Here is a 21745-nt window from a genome sequence, read left to right as displayed (position 1 = left end):
TACTTGCAAAGTATTTTCCATTAATGTTCTTGATATTTCAGGTGGCGTTTTATTTGTCAGAACTGATTTAGTGGTTAAGCATAGGATTTCTAGTTCCATTTTTGGATTTGCAGCAGGCTGGCTTTGGCTTTAATGTTTTATTTCCTAAAACTAAAAGTTTCCTCTTTTTTGTCATGCAGATAACCTTTATTGACCTTTCACACAGTCAAATCTGATCTTACTTGATAGCTGTTGAGGCTGCTCTGCAGACTTCAATAGAAGATACTAAGAAAAATGAAGTATCATGGAGACCATTAAATCAGGGGTGACTGTTACCAGTCACTTTTGTTTAGTTCCTTTCAAATTAAAGTGTCTGTGTTCTCCTCCCAAATATTCTCTTGCTGTTAAGAGCCCCGTAGGCAAATACTGATTGTTGCACTTATTTTTACATTTTGGTGATGACATAAATATGCTTTGAACTGGTAAATATTACTTAGGTTTTGGAGTGTGCACAGGTTTCATTTCCCAAATAGAAGTTTCCTACAACAAAATAAAATGAGAAGAAAGGTGTGCTCTTGGATGTTCTGGTGCAAAACGCACTGTAGATTTTCAGTGCCCTGTAAAATAGACCTGAGAGTTTAATCTTTTAATGCTCCTCTTACTTCAGCATTAGAGGTAAAATCTAGCTTTGTCTGGTGGTTGGATAACAGAGCACCATGAACATCTTGATTTTTACATCCCTCCCACTGCTTCACATTTTCTGTTACACTGTGCTCTGTCCTGATACTGAAAAGGATGTGTTTCAGTGGATGTGTTCTGATCTGAACACTAAGCCTGAAAAATAATAAGAGAATTGGAAAAACTGTAGGGATGGTTTTGTCTTAGAGGAGGAGCGTATTGGATCAGTGAACCTGTTAGTTTGGTATCCAGACCTGTTGTGGCTGGTATCTGATGATTCAGCAGGAGGGAGGGTGAGAAGTAAATCATGCCTCTAGTAACCTCTGCGTGGTGAAAACCTGGATGCTTGCACAAGAGGTGTGGGTTTGATTATCATAAACACTTGTAACTAATAATTGAGTTGGGGTTTTATGGGCATATGTCTATATTTAGGGATATATATCCCTCAACATGACTCTTGTCCCAGACAGGCTAACAATATCAAGGGCTTGTGCTGTGTGCAGATGAAAAGTATTTTCTCACATTGCCTTTTTTTTAAAAAGTGCACTTTCCTCCAGCTTTGTGCAGGGTGTATCCCCACTTTCACCTAATGCACAGTGAGTTGTTCAGAAAAAAAATGTCCATTTTCTTTACCTACTTCTGTACACCTTTCTTGCTTTTGACAAAGGCTCAGGTCTGGTGCAGACCCTGACAACTTCCAGTTTGAGACTTGAGATAGGAATTCTTGAGGATTCATCTGACAATTCGGTTTGGTCACAGCTGAACCTTTAATCCCACCAGATTGTCTTTGCAGTTGCTAATGTGCATGTTCTGTCAGTCACAGAGATGCAGCAGTTTCAGGTGTTGAAAGGACTTTGATTCCCAGCTGGGGCAGAGCCCCAGAGGACATGCTTCCCACCTGACCTTGTGGTGCTTCTGGTGGACCCCTTCTGTATTTGAGCCGATGCACAAAAGGTGCTGGGAAAGGAAAATTTCCCTTCTCTTCCTTTGAATGAGTAAGGAGATTTGAGAGACCTTACCTCTCCGTTATAAAGGTTTTGAACTGCTCTTTTAACCTCCTGCATTTGCTTGGTGTTTGCTCCACAATACTCCTCTGTCTTGTGTGTGACCTGACACCACCGGCTGCTGGTGGAGGCATCAGATCCTTGTTCTCCCCATCCCTGAGGCAACTAATCAATACAAGGGAAGTGTTTGATGCTGCCCATTTCAGGGAGCTCTGAGAAGCTGGACTCTAGATACAGATCATAAAGATGAGAGCAGAGGGAGCAGAGCAGGAGGGAAACAACTGTCAGAAAGAACAGCATGTTTCAAAGGATGAGGAAGTTTTACGGAAAGTGTAACTTTTGGGAGAAGCAGCACAGAGATGTTAGTGTTGGCTCTTATCTGAATCGGAAGACTGCATTATGGTCTTTTCTGCAAAAATATAAGGTGACAAAGACTTAGCTTTGCTTTTGGTCTATGAGAGTTTAAAACCAAGACCACTAGCAATAAATATATAGTGACAAAATAGGAAGAAGAAAAAAAAAAGTTATTGCAAATATTTCAAGAACGCTTTGGGTAGTAATTTGCCCACTTAAACAGCCAGGCAAGTTTGCTCGCTTGCCTTAGATGCTCAAAACAGAACTCATGTAGCTACAGTGGGGGAGTTGTGCCCGTTTGAACCAGAACAGAACCTGGACATATTTATTTATTTTTCCTTAATGACATCTCCTTCTCTTAAAATGAGTAAATGATTCTTATTCTTGCTTATTTTCTCAGTTTAGGCTAAATTGCACTTGAGGCTAACAAAGTGTTTGTTGCATACTTTGTAAAATATTGGTGCAAGTTTGACTTTAGGTTTTTCCCAGCATTCTTGTGGACTCTGTAAGTTGAGTGTAGTTCGTCTGTTAAAATGAAATTTGTACGTGATTTCAATCTGTCTTACAGTTAAATTCAAAACAGATTCATATGCTTTCATATTCTGGGATCTTCAATATTCCTCTTAATGCCTTAAAACTTTTAAGCTTATCATGTCTGCGGAGTGTTTTCCCCCACAGTTTTGGCAAGATTTAATTTCCTAACACTTCTAACTCTTACCAAGATACAATAAAAATACTACTTAAAAAACCCAAACCAACACAAAACAAAAAATACACAAGGATTTGATGTTATTTTTATGTGGGTGTGGCTGAGCACAAAATCTTCCAAAACATTTTTTTTTTTTAAAAAGAGTGAAATTTGAAAGGTTACGAACCGTTGTCTGAGACACACATGAGCTTTATAGAGAATTTATGTCAGCAGGTGAGACTGTTTTGAAGCTGATGTTTGATGTTGCCTCCTGTTTTCAATAAAATCTTCACCAGACAATTACATGGGTTTTCTGAGTGGCAATTGTTTTGGGGCCTTGCTTTTGGGCTAGTCTGTTGTTTGCATTTAAGCTGTGACTGGTTGCTGCTGGACAGGGAAGAAATATCTTGGCAGAAGGAAACAAATTATGGAAATAATGTGAGATTCAGCACAGGGGACTTTTAACACTCCCTTAATGCTTTTTGGAGGGAAAATAACCAAACCCAGAGTAGTTAGTCTATTGACCACATAGTAACCTTTCTAACTACTAATCTTCTATGTGAAAAATGGAATGTAGAATACATTCTTAAAATGTATTACAGAGTTTAGAAAGCCAAAGTTTTAATGAGCACAGTGACTTCAGAGATAACTAATGCTTCTCTATTATTAACTGATTATTTTTCCTTCACATACAAAGCCACTCCACATGAGCAGACTATAAGTTTCAGTGACACGTGAACTCAGTAAAATACATGTACTGGGCCTAAATATAACAGTTTTTGCAAGTATTTGTGTAATATTTTCCACTCAAGGCCTCTCAAGTACTGAAACGTGTAAGTGTGCCTGCTGTCGATAGTGTTCTTCGAGTCCCTTGGCCGAAAGAGTAGCCAGGTACCTCCTTTCCAAGTTTTGAGGGGAAGGTATGGCTTGACAAGTCAGTCATTTTCCACAGTCTTATTAACCCATAAGACACCACCTCATTAATGTGATAGTCAAGTGAATGCTGGGATTAGTATTTTTGTGTTGCGTCTCTTGAGGCTGCCTACAAAGGAGCAACATTGAATAACTTAATTACAAAGAGAGTATGGTTGTGGGATTTTTGGACCTCATAGACTTGGATGAGGGGGGTTTCCTACAGCAGGAAGCTCCTAGTGCAATTTGAGCGAGTTGGAGCAAGGGCAGACTGAAGTTCCCCTAGTGGCAGGGCTGCTAGAGTAAGGTGACACGAACAGGTATCTTGGGCTAACGTGGAAGTTGGAATGAAATCAAGTTTCAGCATGACTTAGGTAAACAACAACCTCATTAAATAAAAAAAAGTAGTCTAACAAAATCGATATTAAATCTCAGTTATCATTTAGGATGTATTTTGGTAGGAAGTGGGAATGGAGAGAAGAGAATTAGGTGTCTCATGTAAGTGAAAATTGTTTTTTGCATTCCTAAGCACTTCTGTGAAAAGTTATTAAGGTTGCGGGTTTTTTGGTTGTGTGGTTTTGGGTTTTTTAGGATCCAGGAAAATTTCGGAACTAGTATCTTAAATGAATGAAATCTATAGGTCACTTTTCTTTTTTTTAACACAAACAAGTGATCCTTACTTACATTACTTGTTAGTGAAGTATTTATGACACACAATGTAGTTGGTGCGTATAATAAAGAACAAATAACACAGATTCTGTCATACAGTATATAGAGGTGAGTGGAGATAGCATGCCAATGCTAAAATTAATAATACATCAATTCAGTGTTGTTACCGATCGTTTCAAATGGGAAGGAACAAAGGCTGGAGAAATCAGGACTACATACCATGTAATCATCCGGTAGTATCATCTGGCAGATTTATGTTGGTAAGGAGGATGGATTCCAGATTTGTATGTGTTTTTTATACTAGAAATAAAAATGCATTTTGCAATAAGACAGTTACAAATTTGGAATTTCTCATGATGTGGAGGAAAAAGGGTTCTTTGTTTAATGAGAAGGACTTAATCTGCTGTTAAAGATAATGGAGCCTGAGGCATTTTCTCCAGGAAGGCTGCTAATACAGTATCTTGCAGAGCTGGACCTGAACTGTTTCTGCCGTAAGCCAGCAATTAACAGACACAACACACCCTTGATCAAGATCTGAATAAAGGACATGGTGAAACTATTCCTTTCGTTTTCCTTTTCTTTCTTTGCAAAAGAGAGATGAAGAAGGTTCTAGTTTGCTATGTGGCTTTGAGAGTTTAATTTTATGGCAAATTTTTATTTAAAAGCTACATCTTTAATGTTGATCATGGATATTTTTCCTGGCTAAGATGGTTTTTTTTTCCCCCTCTTTTTTTTCTTTTTTTTTTTTTTTTTTTTTCCTCCTCAATACATTAGCACTAGAGAAAGTCTCCTTGTTAAGATGAGATATCATAGCTGCACACTGTGAATGAGGCCAAAAGGAAGAATGAAAGTGAGCCAGAGTAATTGCAAACATCATTTATTTATTTTCACTACCCTATTCATTGTGTAATTTGCCCAAATGATCTTATTTTTTAAAAATGTGAAGAATTCATCTGATCCTTTTCATGATGCACCACATTCCTGCTGTTTGGTTTTTTTTTTTTCTTTAAACAGCAAAGACGACTCCTCTCATGATGAGTCACCAAATCATTAAGTTACCTCTTGGCATTTCAGCATTTTTCCTTTTTGTCTCTCAGTCTGAGTCAGGTTTTGTTTGGTTGGTTTTGTTTTGGGTTTTTTTGGTGGTGTTTTTTTTTTTTTTTTTTTAATTGCCCTTACTAAAAAGAATCAGTCAGACCATGTGGTTACCCATTCCTCTAAAGATGTGGAAGTGAAGGTACCGTATATGCCAGAACAAATAGTGCTGCTTTAGGTCACTGTAGATTGCTAATGGTCAGGCAGGGAGGCAAGAGGAGAAACTGGCAGAAATGAGCAGAAGACCCAGCTGATAATCGGATTTCTGCGATGGCAGGTGTGGAAGTCTTCTAGTGTGGGCTTAGGGAACTCTTGCAGTTGTAATCATTTCAAACTCTCTGTACCTGTAGGGCTGGTCAAGCCCATAGGAAAGACTTGGGGGTAAGCAAGGAGCAGCCCTAGTGAGAGCTCTCCAAAAAACAGGTTTTGTGTACGTGGCTGGCGAAGACGACTATGGGATGTCGTGTATGGAGACTAGAAGATGGCCAGCACTACTTTGTTGGTTTCCAAACCATGGTACCCAACCCAAGCTTTGTATAACAACACAGAATATTTTTCAGGACTGTGAAGAAATGCTTTCTCACTTTTGCATGAGACTGCAGAAATACTAAGCTTTCCACAGGTCAGTGACACATTTTTCTTCCTTTTCATGGATGTTTCCTCTTGGAGATAGCATTTGGCCCAAGGTAAATAATATTGGTCCCTGGTCTGCTTAATGTAAACGTGGTGTTAAGAAAAAATGTCTGGAGAGCTGATCTTTTGATTTTTGTACAAAGAGATTGGCCAAGAAGTGCAATTTACAGTGTGGAGACCAGTGTTTCACATCATGTATTTCCTAGCTCCAAGTCAAATGCACACCTAGAAACTGTTGTAGGAAGCAGCTGAGACCCATGACTTCCCCGCTCCGTGCCACCACCCCACCCCCCAAAAAAACCCCCTTCAAGTAGTAGACTATGGAGTTGCACCTCCTCACCAACATCGTCCATAGAACAATAATCTGGAGGATACAGTTAGCGTGCAACTGCTTGTGATGAATGTTTTCTGCAGGCAGTGAGCCAATGCTTTCAGAGTTCTGCTATTTCAGGTAAATAATTTAAATGTTCCCCTGTTCCCCCAACTCTGTTCTCAAATAGCAGATTTTCTGGCTAATACCTTTGAAAGCGTGTGTAGGTTCTCCTGTAAGAATGGTGGCGATTTGTCATTCACAATCTCAAGTGAAACTTTTCTACCTGTTTCTAGTTTGACCTGTGCCACCCGTCCAATGCCTTCTTGAAAGTTCAGAGACTTGTTAGCTTGCATGTAAATTGTGGTGCTGGTGACTTTGCACATTTATTTTAAGCAGTATCTGTAGATATTGAGTGAAAGACTTAAGGAAACAATGTAAAGTTGGCCACAGTTTATCTTCACATCTTAAAATAACACAGATGCCTCAGAGAGTGGCATGATCTTTAGTGACATTTTAATTCTGTTGGCACACTTTGGAATAGCCAGCTGGGACATCACAGGCAGACTTCAGTTTTAAAGCCTTGTAGATACCATCTAAATGCCAAACTTTTGACTAGCAAAATAATGCATTTATATGTAGATATATGTAGATGAAACACATGGTAATCAGAAGTGCCTCACAGTGTATGCTGGTAATTGTGAACAGCTGCATTGTTCTAATGCAATATTTTGTTAAAAGTTTTCTTAACTCTTCCACGCCTCAGAATACATGTCTTTCTCTGGTCTAAATATTACTCATGGGTTTATATCTATGCTTTTTTTTTTTTTTTTTTTTGAGGATACAGAGAATCATTTGGGATGCATTAGTCCTTGATTATATTCTATCAAGGGAGTGGAAAGTATAAGAAGACTCAGAGACACTTAAAAAAAATAATCCAACCCCATTCTCACACAGCAAATGAGCAGTATCTCGCCCTGAGGATCTTTGCTTTGGTGTCTGAAAACAAGCATCACTGTCGCAAAGTTGTGTAGCGTTTGTGTGTGGTGTCTGATATGTTGCACCGCTTCCTTCCTGCAGGCTTTAGCTGTATCTGAAATATACAGTGCTGCTACAGCAATACCTCATTTTCTGTTTCAGCTTGATTACTGTTCTTTGTATACTGTTGGCTGCTCATTGCTCAAAAAGGGGAAAAAATGCCTGGCCAAATCTTGATGCAGTTTACAAGGGAGTAGGCGAGAGTATTGAAGGGCAGGGCGCTTGAATGTGTCAACATGAGCTGTCTGGCTCCATGTGTTAGGCCAACTCCCTGGCCTGTTTCCATGGAGTCTGTAATACAGGCTCTGCGAGGCATTTGTTAAAAGAGGTAATGATAAGTTTAGATACGGCAGAATTATTATTTTTTTCTTGGAACAATCGTGCCTCTCTTAGCGGATAATAAATTACTTCTCAAATTTTGCCTGCTCTGTTTTTATGCCAGGTACAGTTGTTAAGTTAGAGCCTGCCTGGCCCATGCGGGCAGTCTGAAAATGTTACGTTTGATTCACTGAAAAAATGAAAGCCTTTAAGCTGTACGTACCAGCAACTTGATCCAGTAACTGGACAGGATTTTATGTGGTATGAGGGTATGAAACACTCAAAGTTCTCCTGTCAAGTGACTGAACCAGAAGTTGAGAGGCATCAACTTCTGACAAAATCTTCTTAGTTTCTTGGGTGGCATATTTTTGTTAAGAAATACATAGCCTGCATATACTTTATGCCTGCATAAAGCTAATCAAATTTGTTATAAGACTGAGATGACAGGGATAGTTTAATTGATCACTTTCTGTATTTGTTTCCCTACAAATTGCTTCATTTTACTTTTATTTAAATAGCCAGAGGTATCTGTTTTGTGCTTATTACTTTATTTTAAAAGCATTAAACGTAGGGTGATTAATTAAAGATGAAGATGAGAAAATTGAAGGTGACTTAATCGTTATGTTGTAACAAACCACTAGCAAAATGGAGACAAGAATCCTGGAGGTGCTCTAGCCTCTCCTAGCGTGCCAGTGCATAGTTATACAAATAATTGGTAGTAACAGCTATTCTGTGCCTGTTGCTGAGGCATGTTTTGTGCCAGTGAGTGTTTGAGGACTGGAACAAAAAGTTGAAGAAATTCTTTCACCATGATCTAAACCAGTCTTGTCATCATCGTTGTCATCATGCTGTCTGTGTCTTGTTTTCCCCTTGGGGTTTTTATTAGAGGAAGCCTGCAGCAGCCTCCGATTCCACTGCAGAAAGTTATGTCATACAAAGGAGACCAAGAGCAAAGCTGTTAATTTCTCAAACTAGGAAATACAGGGAAGCCTGTGTGAGGAGCATTGCTTTGGAAGTCTGATGTCCTTCGTGTGCACTGTAATTTCCTAAGTGATACAGAAGCACAGATCTGACTTTGACTGCATTACCAAATTACAGACAGCCTGATTAAGAACTTCTTGAGGCTGGCATGGCTGTACCATTTCTAGTGCTTTGGGATATTGAGCAATACTTTTTTTTTTTTTTTTTTTTTTTTCTTCTTCCCTATACTGGTTAGGTAAAGAGAACTGTTAGTAGGAAGGTATCAGACAGTCAAGAAAATGATGACTCTCTGCAAATGTTAGGCAAAACATTGTTGCTGCTGCTTTTGAATCTCCAATGCTAGTGTTAAGTCAAATGTCCATTGAATTCAATAGTTTAATGAGACTGCTAGAAAAACAGCGAGCTTGAAGAATAGCTGTTTGACCCAGGTCCAAAAGTTTTCTGATCAAAAAGTTTCTAAAGCCCTGTTGGTTTGCTTTCCATAACCTGAAGTAGCCTTGGGATTTGGCAGTGGCTCAGCATGTGCATGTGCAGCGATGCTTCCTGCGCTCCCGGCCAAGTCCAGGTTGCATTTTGGGAAGCTGAAACACTTCTTAGATATGACCTTTACTTGTGAATTTGAATAGTATGTGAATATATTTGAGAGTGAAACTTCTTCAGAAAATGTGGAGGGGTGTATTTAATATAATCTGGATTGTGTAGTGTGCTTTAATGGCATTTATTTAAAATCTCATTTTAAAAATTCTTCTTCTGTTATCCCAGTGTTAGGAGTGGGAAAAGAACAGTTCCCACTGTTTGCTCTACTATGGGTTCCATATAGCTCAGAATCTGGTAATGTACAGGTTGTTTCCCTGACCCAATGATGCCCAAGTCCATCCTACCTCAGTCCACTGTGTGATCGGTGTCACTTTTTCCTTCATAAACATGCATCTCATTGTTTGGGTGCCACAAGTGATGTTAGTTGGCTCTATTTACACTTTTGTTTTTCATATACAGAATATGGCCCACACCTGTTGCTTTCCTTTGAAAAACCACATCTCTCTGACATGCATAGTTTATGATGCTAACTTGCAGGCATTCTTTAATTATGAAAGGATATGTGATGATCTGTCAAGGGACAGTTGTCTCTAAATGGATTAAAAGAAGCTTACTCAGTTTAAATACAGGCTGTGCCCTTCATATGCTGAAAATAGTTCAAGTTAGCTTGAACTGGCTAAATAGTGTACTTAATGCCTGTGCAGGTAACTTTATTTTCTTGATTTCACATCGTTAATTTTTGCGCCTCTGTGAATGTGGGATGTAAAGAATAGAAAAAACTTGAAGGTAAATGTGTGAACTGACTGGTGGTGTTAGAGAAATCGTTCCTAAGCATCAGCTCACAGGAAAGAATGAGACGCTTTAAATAAAACCTGTCCTTTGCTGGTCAAGATCATCTCTCAGCTATTGGGAATCAAAATGGCAGTGTCCTGACTCATCAATAAGGCTCTTGCTACCTTCCTGTAGTAACGAGTGGAATGAGAATAAATTAATGATTGGCTGTTCGGAAAATAAATATCTTCCTGAAAGATAGCAGTAGCATCATGAAAGTCTAACAGCATAGGAAAAATGGGATTTTTGGTAATGTTGGGAAGAGCAGGCAGGTTTTCAGGAATACAGGATTTTCTAGAGGTCTGAACCAAAGCTACGTGCAAGTTGAGAGCCACCACTGCAGGTTGAACTAGGTATGTATCTGTCATACCACCTAAAAGAAAGGTGAGTAGTAGCTGCAGAATCAGGCATCTATTAATAGCTGAATCACACAGCTGCACCATTTTGAGGGCTTATTTTCCGCTCTGTTTTTGAAAAATTACTGCCTTTGAAAAAATCCAGGGTATTGTCAGTAGAAAGTCATGTCTGTGGCGCAGAACCACAAAACCCCATGAAATAATAAAAACACATATTGTGCCTGTCAAATGTTGCTTGCTCACTTTCGTCTTGCCTTATAGACAAAGTAATGTTTGCAGCATTCTGAAAAATCTCACAGGGTTTGTAACAATCAGATGTTTTGTATCTGTTTTGCATCAGTGATTAGTTGCCCACAAAATCAGTTAATTGCTGCATATGCTGTGAGCATGCTGTGAATGCTATTCCTGAAGTATTTTGAGCTGAGGATAAAACCTACTTTTTTTAGAAAAGGTAGGCTGCAGGAAGGGAGAAGTCTTTAGTTAGGTGGACTAGTCGGAATCATGTGGGATTATTAATTTTTTTTTTCTTCTTTCAGTTGTTGCAAACAGCAGAAGAATTACAGCACTCTGCTTTATGCACCTTTACTTAATGAATGTGGAGTTTCCAGTATAATTGGTTCCTTGGCCAGTTTACTGACTGCAGGAATTAGGAGATCACTGCTGCTGTTTGATCTTTCTTGCTTAGCTTTTGCAGTAAACAAGATAATTTCCAGCTCCGATTTATACTCTGGTGGTGGTTGTTTGGCTTCCCTTTCCCTTAAAGGTGTGGCCAGGCTAACTGGAGGTCTTCTAGATGCAGTAGCTGGCAGTTTCCTTATGTCTTTAAAATTGCAGTTGTTAGATATCTAAAGCTATAGTAAACAGCCATGTCCAGGCATAAACAGCTTTTCTCAGCATGTTAGACCTGCTGTATGTGCTGCTAAGCCAGTAACATATAAACAATACGCGGAAATGATAAAGGGCAACAAAAGCGAGGACATGTAATAGAAAAATTAACTTCTTCTGGCGAGTGCAAGTTCATTAAATTGATCCTGTAATAGTTCTGTAATGTGGTTTATACTGCTTCAGCTCTACTATCCACAGCTGCCACCCCACCTCACCCCCCCCCACCCCCTGTGATGATGTCTCCTTTGGGGGGGGCTTGGGGGAGCCCTCCTAAACACACCTGCTGCAGTGAGGACTGGTGCAGGTCCGTGCTGGCTTTAGTGTCCCTGCAGTGGAAAGGCCTGTGGTGGTCCTTGTGTCACAGCCTGGCCCTGGGCTTGTGTACGTCGATGTTTGTCCCTTGCTGCAGGGGTGGCGTAGGAGAGAGGTGCCTGAAGGAGCAAAATGGGAAAGAAAATTTGGTTGTTTGGTGGTGGGTCACACTCAGCAGTCATACAAATGCTTAAAGACCTTATTCCCGACCTTAACTGGAAAGGATAAAAACCATAGCATATCCTATTAAACCCAACAGAGTTCATCCTTTTTGATGTATTTAGCATCATGTTTCTTTATTGGCGACTCCTGCCATGCCCCTGGCTTTTCTGGACCAGCCCCAGAGTCCATGGTTTTCCTGACAGCCACACAGTTGCTGCAAGCTCTCCTCATGTCCATGTGGTTGAGTTGATAGGAGGTAGGGAAGCAGCTGGGATTTGGCCAAAGACACCTGGGCAGTGCTCCTGGGGTCTGGGTGGGTGACATTGCTTTCCACGCTGGTGACCTTGTGAAGGACATGGATCCTCTTTGTAATTTCTGCCTGACGCCTTGGAAACAGCTTTAGTCTCATTTGTTTAACGATGTTTCCAATGTGTTTCTCAGATTTTCTTGAAGCCATGGGTGGGTGAGCCGCTACATGGAGGAGAGATGTGCTTGGCCCCCATAAGAATTAAAATACAATAATCTAATGGCTCTCTAAATTGCCAGATTCTTCATTTGAGAGAAGAAATGTTGATATAAATGCTCATTCCCAAGCATGCCTTTAAGGGGCGGTGGGGGAATCCCAAAGGCGGCTATGTTGGGGATTGGGGGCTGGTTGTCATGAATTTCCAGTTAAAATAAATATGCCTGCTCTTTCAAGCATATTTGGGCTATGTTTTAGACAAAGGTAATTTAAACATTAGTCACCATATTGAGGAAAGCACTGGAAAAAATAATATAATGTTTATTTTGGGTTCTCCTAAATTATAACCTAGATTTGATGACAGGCTGAAGTCAACATGAAGTTGAGCTGTTTTTGCTTTTTTTTTTTCTTTTTGAGGTCTTTGGAGGACTGACTATGTCTGCAAGTCATTTAAACCTAAGCTTTTCATTAAGCTGGCTATTTTTAAAAGGTAGCTTGCTGTATTACAATTAGTATCTAAAAAGCAATTATAAGGAAAATCAGATGTATAAATTCCTCTTTATTAAAAGCCCGGGTGTAGTGGGGTTTTTTGTCCTGTTATATGCACCTAACTGTTATGTGGATAATGTTACTTGGCACGACAGCTTTAAGAAAGTTTAAAGAAAAGAAAAAAATCAGTTTATAACAAGGTGTAAGTGATAAACATTACCTTCAGTGATGCAGGTCATTTCTAAGGAGGTCTTATATACAAGCCATTAGTTTTCCTATCACTTGTGAGTAGCCAAGCAGTGGCAGGATGGGATTGGTGCCTACTGAGCTCCATCATTCAGACACACTGAGCTACCCCTTGTGTGCAGGCTGCTTTATAACTTTTCTGGGACCGAGGGCAGGGGTCTGCCGTACAGGGTGGTAAGGCTCCAGCCGTACTTGGTGCTGGGGGTGCTTTACCTGTTGGAGCTCTAATCAGGGGAGTCATGGGCAGGTATGGACAGATGTGCCCCCCTAGTCCAGTGCTGGCCATGTGCATGGGCTCTCCAGGTTTCTAAACCTTCTGCCTTCACGGGAGCAAGAAGAACATTTTTAAAAGTCTTTTCTGGTCAGAAGATGAGATCAATTCCACAGTATTTTTTTCTTAGCTTTTTTTTTGGTTTTTGGTTTTGCTTTAATAGAATAAAATATTATCTGCCTGCACTTAAACTCTCTTTACAAATGCATTCAGTAGGGTTGCTACAGACCGCAGGAATGAGACTATGAGCAGTGGTTGCCTTTGGGAGGTCTCGAAAACAACTAATCCTTTGTGGGTAGGAATACCAAAGCAGAGGGCAGCTTGTTTCTCTCCTAAAATGTCAGCACTGTTTATTTTAACACATAATGATGAAATCCCAAACCTTATTTAAATTGAAGAGGGGGACACGTATGTTTGATTTGGCCAGATATCAAATAGCCAGTAAAGCATGAACATAATTTTTCTTGCTTTTACCTGACCTAGTGCTTCAGTGTAATCTGGTGTGCTGGGGGAGTGCACAGTGTGAGGGTGTAAAGGTATTATATACCATATGTAAAATGCTGATATGCACATTACGTTAATTCTCCCCATTTAAACTTACTGAAAATGTAGAATCTGTTGAGGGTGACTCATGAGCTAATGTTCCCAGGCTAAATATAGTGAGGTAAGGCGTTAAGTATTATCTCGAGGTACTACTATGTTAAGAAATAAATACCAATATTAGTGTACTCCATTAAACATACTTCATTAAAGGGCATCAAGCCCAAAAATTATAAGCTGTTTAAAGTGGCTTATCATGCTGAAGAGTTCCTTTTCTGAAATTTTTCACATGCAAACAGAGCATCCACAGAAACTCTTTTCAATGTTTTGTTCATGCTGAGACAACCATCTCCCACTGTTTGCATTTTAATGTTTGAATTATCATAACTTTGAGCTGCATTTTGTAGGGCAAGAGGAGAAAGAGTACATTTGTAATGTAAGAATTAATTTCCAGAATGAGATGTAAGTACCAAGCCCCTTGGAGATGTATGGTATCTGAAATACCATTATGCATCCCATCTTCTCTCCCCTGTATCGCTGGTTTGAAGTTTCCATTTGCTCCGTTAAGTGGGCAGTGAGCACTGTTGTCTGCATTGTTTGATTGTAATTAACATTCCCATATTTGTCATAATTTGGTATGTTCCACTAAATGAATACTAACATAATAAACTAAAACAAAGAAAATGACTTAAGAAAGGTTGAGAGCCATCAGCTGGGATGTTAGCAAGCATGGTGACTGGAATACAGATTTGAAAACATTGCCGTGTTTCTAAAGGGAGAAAAAAAGAAAAAGTAGTAATCTCCTTTTTGCAATGACTGCAACAAATTCCAGTACTTATTGAGTAGTACCTAACAATAATTTTTAATGCTTTGCCATGCCTTGGGATGTGAGGAGCTTTTCAGCTTCAAGGCCACTGGTGCTTGTCCTGGCAAGACTGCTGAAGTGCTCATTTACTGACTGGTGTTGCCCAGGGCAGTGTGTATGTTTCCACAAAACTGTGGGAAATGTAGTTGTATGTTATATTAGTGTATATAAGGCAACCATTTCTGATGGTGTATGAGTTGCAACAAGAAGTAAGCTTAAGAACGTTTTTGCTTTTCTATTGTTGTGAGTCAGAACAAGGTTGGTAAGAAATGAATTATGTCTGTGATAGAGAAGGGTCTAAAGGAAAAAATAAATATATTTGGATTGTTCTTTTTTCTGTACTTTGAACTGTATCTGCATTTGTTTTTGTTCAGATAACCCCTAGTGAAAGTCGTGGCTTGTTATATATGTTAAATGTTTTCTGCCTGTCATTTTTTCCCCCCATGATTTGGCTAATTTACAAAAAGCAAATTCATTTAGCTTTCTGCCCTGTCAGCTCACTGGTCTCTATCAATAAAATGAAGCAAACCAACAGAACTGCAGACTACAATGGCAAAACTAAAAAATAGTTTTTTAGAAGGAAGATCTGACCAGGAGCTTTTCAGGGATGTACTATCTGCTGCCTAAACCTGTATCCTGATTGATCAACTGGGAAAAAGGAGTCAGTTTTGAAAATGGGGGTGGGGGTGAGCAGAAATCCTTTCTTCCTTCCTTCTATTAAAAAGGTTCAGTTCAGAACAGCAAATACAATTTTATGGAAAATCTTCCAGCCTTGACTTTGTTTGGTGGACTTGGCAGTGTCAGGGTTGTGGTTTGACTCAATGTTCTTTAAGATCTTTTCCAACCTAAATGGTTTCATGAAGGTCTTGCAGCTTCTTTTATGAGCAATCCTCATAGTTACAGAGATGTGAAAACCCCAAATGCAGTGTTGATACTGGTATTGTCTGCTCCCCTTGTTTATAGAGGGGTTCATAAACACAGTATCTTGTGAATTTTTCATTGAGTTCGGCATCTGCTTTTTAAGTTATAAATACAATATAGTCCCTTTACTAAGGAGCAGGAGATCTGCGGATGGTGGGACTTTAAATGGAATTTAGAGGAGAGATGGCTGCAAAATACCTCTTGGATTTTAGGTTCAATGAAGCTTTAGGATTTATTGACTGAGGGTTTGGACCTCTATTGTGTGGTTGTACACACAGAACAGCTGAGACTTAAATACAATGCAAAGCAGGATATTTTTTTTTATATATTTCCATAATGCTAATTATTGAGATTACAGTGTTTTTGTTGATGATGGGTCTTTGGAGATGATGTATCAAGTTGTACTCATTGCAGAAGCATGAAATACTGGAGCTTTAGCTTTATTAATGGATTTTTCCAGTTATCGGTAATTTTAGAAGAGTTGTGTTGAATTGCTTGTGTGTTTTGGTTTTCATTTTTTTTTTGTGGTTTTGTTTTTTTTTAATGGGTGAAATACTTGGAAGAGGAATGAATAAAAGGAGAATTTGAAGAATGAATAGTTTCTGCTGGACACAGGGCTTACAGCAAAGAGCAGACTAATTCATTTTCCTAATAAGGCTGCACTGGAAGTTGGAATGTTTTGAATTGCATTAAATGTCATGAGAGTATTTATCGGCCTGTGGTATGTTTAGAGAGCAAATTTGATCATGTTTGGTTGAAATTAACTGTTTACACAGGCTAAATATAGGTAGGTTTTTTAATGAAAGGCTAAACATCTTTGATGTAGAAGCCTGTGAAAAAACTTTGTGTGCTTTCCTTTTCAGTATTGGGCTGTCAGTAAGTGATGGCTGCCACTTCTATTTTTGTTGTCTATAATAATTCGTATGAAGCTAGAAACTGTAACCATTTGCCAAGGTCTTTTGTGTGAGTTGTTTATAGTAAGCATTTATATTGAGCTTTTATGTCTTTGCTTTGTTTGTATGTTATTGAAAATATTGCATAAGCTAATATACTGAACTGCTAGTTTTAAATCATTTAGAAAATAGCCTGCTTTAAGCCATCCTGCTTTTCTAGTAAATGGTAAGAGCAAGTGTGTTATCTCATTTTGAAAGCCTTTCCAGTCAGCTATTCATAACACATTCAAAGTGACCAAACCAGCATGAAATCCTAATATGTTTAATTGTGAGGTGGCAAACAAAGTGCTAACAACTGAGAAAATGTACAAGATTCTCCAGTTTAATTATTTTTTGCTATGCAATTTAGTAGCATCTATCAAAATCTTGAGGGAAATAGCCCTAAAGGAAGTATTTTCTTAAATGTGTGCGTTGGCTGTGTTTTGCTGTTCAGCTTTAAGTGCGCATTTCCTTTAGTACTGTCTTGTCTAACCACTGTGCATTTTTCAGATTTAGATCTTGGTGGCTCAGTTTGCTGGGCAAGCATTTTCTTTATACAATATGGGATAAATCACAGATTTTTAGTCCTATTACGGCCTGAAGTCAACAAGGCCAAGTTAAACTGTTTCCAGTATGTCTGGGACACACGAATTTATGTCCTTGTTTCAAGTATGTTTGAGGGAAATAAAAGTAATGTCATGCTGTGTGACTCCGATGTTAAAAGAACATTGGGAATTTTTCAGTTATCGAGGCTTTTTTTCACCCTTTTTTCCCATTTCTTCTTTTTGTATGATGTTTTTGAAGACTGTTTTCAGGTCATCTTGAAATAGTGGTTTGAAATCATTTTGCTGTACTGATGAATGCAGAGCAATCTCGTGCATTGCAAAGTCAATTTCGATTATTTTGTAAAAAGAAAAAGGTTTAAGTACGTTCCTTTTATGAAACTGAAATGACAAGGTCCAGCATTAGCAAAGAGTTGTTTTTTCTCAAGCATGAAACATGGTAGTTGACTTGAATAATGAATATTTTTCTATTTCTTACTGTTAAATCAGCTTAATAAATACATAAAACATTCCAAGTTACTTGGAATAATTGTACCTAAGATACAGAGTGAGATGCATGTTTCCTTCTAACTCTGGTCTTACATATGGAAACTTTTCTTTCTTTTTTATTGGCTTTTTTTTCCTCTTCTTGCTTTTGTTGGTGCAAATTGACAACTCTGCAATTAAGGGTGATTAATGATGCACCCCAGTGCTTTGGAGGGCTGGAGGTCACCCTTCTCATAGGCTGCACGCTCTGTGGGAAAGGGGAGCACGGACCTGTTCCTCAGAGCAGACAAAACCCTCTCTCTGTTGAGAATTACTGTTGATGTGGACATAATGTGTGTCAGCAGCAATGCACAAATGGTGAAGGCAAAGTGCAGGAGATGATCTTGTGCGCTGCTTTTTTTTGTTTGTGTGTGTGTTTTTTTTTTTTTTTCCCCAGCATAGTGTGTGGATTCTGTGTCTCTCCCTTTTTGGCTACTGGACCTGCAGCAGGATTGCTTTGCTGGCATCTGATGAGCCCTGAGGGCCAAATGGCTTTCACAGAAGGAGTAAACATTTTGAACATAATTAGTTTAAAAACAAAACAAAACAAAACCAAAAACAATGGAGGAGGAAAAAAAAGGAAAATAAAAGAAGTTGTTAAATGTACCAAGTGTGCCTAATCCAAATATAGCTCTCCATGTTCTCCTGGTAGAAATAGAAAAGCTGGTTTGTACAATACAGGTGTGTAAAGTTGTAGCCTCTGTTAGCTGATCTCCAGTTAAATAAACCTTTTTGCCTCCCTGACAAATTATCTTTTTGAAAATGAGAATCCAGCATCAGTGATTCAAAACCCTCTTTAGAAGCTTTGTCGGAAGCCGGGGTTGTGTGATTTCAGGCAGGATGTGATTGCCGGTTCTCGGTTCATTAAGGATGCCAGCTTTTCTGAGCAGCTACCAAATATGGCCAGAAATGTTTTGAAATGTGGCAAGAAGCCACTTTTCAACTGAAACAACATGAAAAGACTCAAGTATATAAGCAGCAATGTTTGCAGACAAAATGTCAGATATTTTGCTGGTTTGTGTGTTTTGTTTTGTTGGTTTGTTTTTTTTTTTTTTTTTTTTAATTTTGTGTGTGTGTCTGTATGTTTGCATGTAAGTATATGCAAATCAGGAAAAAAAGTAATCCCAAACCAACCAAATGAGATGCCTTTACCTGAACATGTTGCCAGTTCACTTAAAGAATGGAAAGATTTTATTATACCTTATCTTCTTAATCCTTTCCATTGCGATACTTCCTCTCCTTCCCACCACCCCGTAGCAGTTTCAATGCATCCATTGTTCAAAAGAAATTTTTTGCCATCTGCTGTGGAGTTCAAGTGACACTAACCTTACCTTTGAAGACCAAAGACTGTGCCAAATGTTTGTATTATTTAATTTGCTAAGTACTTTAGAAGGATTTTTGTTGTTGTTCTAAAAGGAAGCTGTTTTAAGCCTGGATAAAGTTCACGGTATATTTAAAACACAATTTATCTGACCAAAGCCTTTGAGTTATGTGACATAGTTTCTTTTGAAAGGAAGGAAAACAATAAGCAAATTGAAGCTGAAGTCTCATAACTGGTGATACGGTATTATGAATTTATAAATCAAATAGTACTTGATGAGAGATGCTAGAGTTCCTAATGTTGTATCTGGGTTAATTAATCAAGTTTGGGTTTGCCTTTTCCGTATATTAACAATGATGCTGTAGGTTTGACTGGAATGCTTCTTGTTTCTTTTAGAGGAAACAAAAAGGAATACTTTATATATCTGTGGGTGGATGTGGTGAGCTGGAACAGGGAAATGCCTAAACATAAAATAACTTGGTTTTTATGATTATGTGTATGTTTTTCCTCTTCCAGAGTGGCTTCTACAAAACCTGATCTTGTCCATGTACCAAAGGTATGCTCATCATCACAACCAAGAAATGTAGCATGTGGCACTAACTGTTATTACCCATCTGTCAAACCCTGTTGTTGATAAGCACTGTCATTCAAACTTTTCTTTCAATATAACATGCCTGATTTCCATGTTTTACATAAAAGTATTGTGGTGTTTGAATCTTTAAGTGATTTCTGCTCTGCTTCTCCTACCCCTCAAAAAAATATTGAGACACCTGGCAAATGATTATTAAAAAAAAAAGTTAACTTCCAGATCATGGAACATTTTTTTAGAAAGATATTGCAGAAGTTTTTACTCTGTTCCAAAGTGGGAAACTTTAGTAGGATTTTTTTTGTGGTGGGGTTCGTTTGCAGATTTTTTTGTTAGTTTTAATGGGCACTGAAATCTTTGTATTTGAAAGCAGCTAATCTAAATACTACAGTTTCAGAGAACAATTCTCCTCACTTTCCTTAAGGCTCCGGGGAATTATTTGTTCTCCATTCTTCTAATGTTTTGTTTTCAAGTAACAGTTTCAAACCCCCCTTTCTGATAAGAAGGCTGTTTGCAAACCTGAAAATGCTTACAAATGGCCTGTACTTCAAAATCCTCTCCAGTGGAGGTAAAGATTGTATACTATATTACTGTTCTGCTGACTGTGATTTGAAAGGCCACAGTTCGGGAACCGCTATGGTAATGCATAGCTCCTGGGGAGGAAAAAAATTTTGCATTTTTTTGAGAGTTTTGATCTGACAAGTGTATATGAAGATGTTGGAGCACACTGATGGAGTGCAACTGGAAAAGTTCACTGAGCCTGGAAGCACTGGCCTCTAATAAAAGAGCTCCAGTGCTCTGGTTCCACTCCCAGCGGCCCTGTCCCCAGCTCGATACACGCTGTGTGTGTGTACAGGCATCCACGATGCTTGTGTGTGAGGAATGTGCATATCTTAAATGGGGTTTGAGAGGTGGAATGTGGATTTTTTTTTTTTAATAAAAAACCACTGATTTTTTCCACATGAGTTACCTGGTGGGTTTTACAATAGAGTGATTCTTCAGTCTCTTGAACTTGATTTGTGGGGTGTCTCTTTTGGGTATGATGAGAGGAGTTAGCGTTATGGGATTTCATATTGATTGTGCATGCTTGGATCATTTTCCTAAAAACGCATGGCTTGTTTTTTTTCCGTACATCTCACGGCTGCAGTCTCCGTGAAGCTTGCTTCTGTGCTTCTTCGTTTCACGCTAGGTGGGTTATCTCCCCTGAGAGCTGGGAAGATCCCTGCTGAGGAATGTGCATGCGTTTGGCATGGTTTTGTGTGTGTCTTTTTTGTTTTTCATCTCACATAGGGAGAACCTACAGAAGTAGTTAAGCCTGTGCCCATTGCCTCTGCTGTTGCACCCAAAGTCACTGCCACGGCGAGCGTGGCTTATAATAAGACTCCGAGGCCATTTGGAGCTGTAACCTCCTCCAAAGTCACCTCCATCCCATCACCGTCCTCCGCCTTCACCCCAGCCCAGGCGGCAGCTCCATCCCCGGCGGCTGCCGCCCCGGCCCCGTTTGCTGCACCTGGACTGCATGTTAACGCCAAGCCTAACGCTGAGCAGCGGTCGCCTGCGCCAAGCGCTGCTAAACCTGCAGTTAATGTCCCACGGCAGCCCGTCGCGCACAATGCCGCCTCGAGCGCCTCGGCCGGTGATGGCGCCCAGGATCTGGCTGAGGGGCCGCGACGAGGATTCAGAGAAAACCAGGGGGAGAGTAAACAGCAAAATGGGTAGGTGGGATTTTGTTTTTGCTGTGAGGGTCTTTCCTCGCAGGAAAAAAGCCGGGCTTGTTTAAGGACTAAGCAAAAGCTTGGAGGAGTCATTTAAGCCTCAGAAGCGAATCTCTGAGGAAAGGCTCCCATTTTAAAAGCCATGCTTCCAAGGACCGAGCCAGCCTTTCAGTGCTGACTTTTTTTTTTTTTTTCCAGAAGTGACACGTCAGTTTGTAGAGTGTCACAGCTAAATTGAATCAGGACCACAAAACGCTTTACACAATGGGTTGTATCGCAATGTATCGCAAAATCCAGACCTTACAACAAGCCGGCTGTTAATTTCAATGTCCGTGTCTCGCTGTGTATTTTGACTCCTGATATAGTTGCTGAAAGCAGCAGGCACTCCAAAATGCAGAGCGGTCTGGCAAGAAGGGTCAGCGGGTGCTGCGATGGCTGGGAACGAGATGCTTTGAGAGAGCAACTGTGGTGCTGGCAGGACCACTGAATAAAGGTCCCAGAATGGAGCCAAAGGGGCAGATGTCATGTTATTTCTCTGCACAACACACAAGAAACCTTAAGATGCA

At 39.5% G+C, this 21745-nt stretch overlaps 1 protein-coding gene across 11 annotated transcripts in view; it reads left to right on the top strand.

The window, feature by feature from the left end:
• Positions 1 to 21745, top strand: part of PDLIM5 (PDZ and LIM domain 5) — a 142014-nt gene that overhangs the window by 62128 nt on the left and 58141 nt on the right. For 8 of the 11 annotated variants that reach the window (XM_080368841.1, XM_080368840.1, XM_080368837.1 and 5 more), the window contains 2 exons: positions 19395 to 19434; positions 20755 to 21179. In XM_080368841.1, coding sequence (XP_080224967.1) covers positions 19395 to 19434; positions 20755 to 21179 — 465 coding nt within the window. Of the gene's footprint in view, positions 1 to 16332; positions 16501 to 19394; positions 19435 to 20754; positions 21180 to 21745 lie in introns of those variants that run through there. The other 3 variants (XM_080368847.1, XM_080368839.1, XM_080368846.1) reach the window with 2 other exon arrangements.

The sequence above is a fragment of the Falco punctatus genome (genome assembly GCF_963210335.1).
Source record: "Falco punctatus genome assembly, chromosome: 1".
Taxonomy (NCBI): domain Eukaryota; kingdom Metazoa; phylum Chordata; class Aves; order Falconiformes; family Falconidae; genus Falco; species Falco punctatus.
The sequence above is the reverse complement of the archived record's forward strand: the minus strand, read 5'-3'. Positions and strand labels throughout refer to the sequence as shown.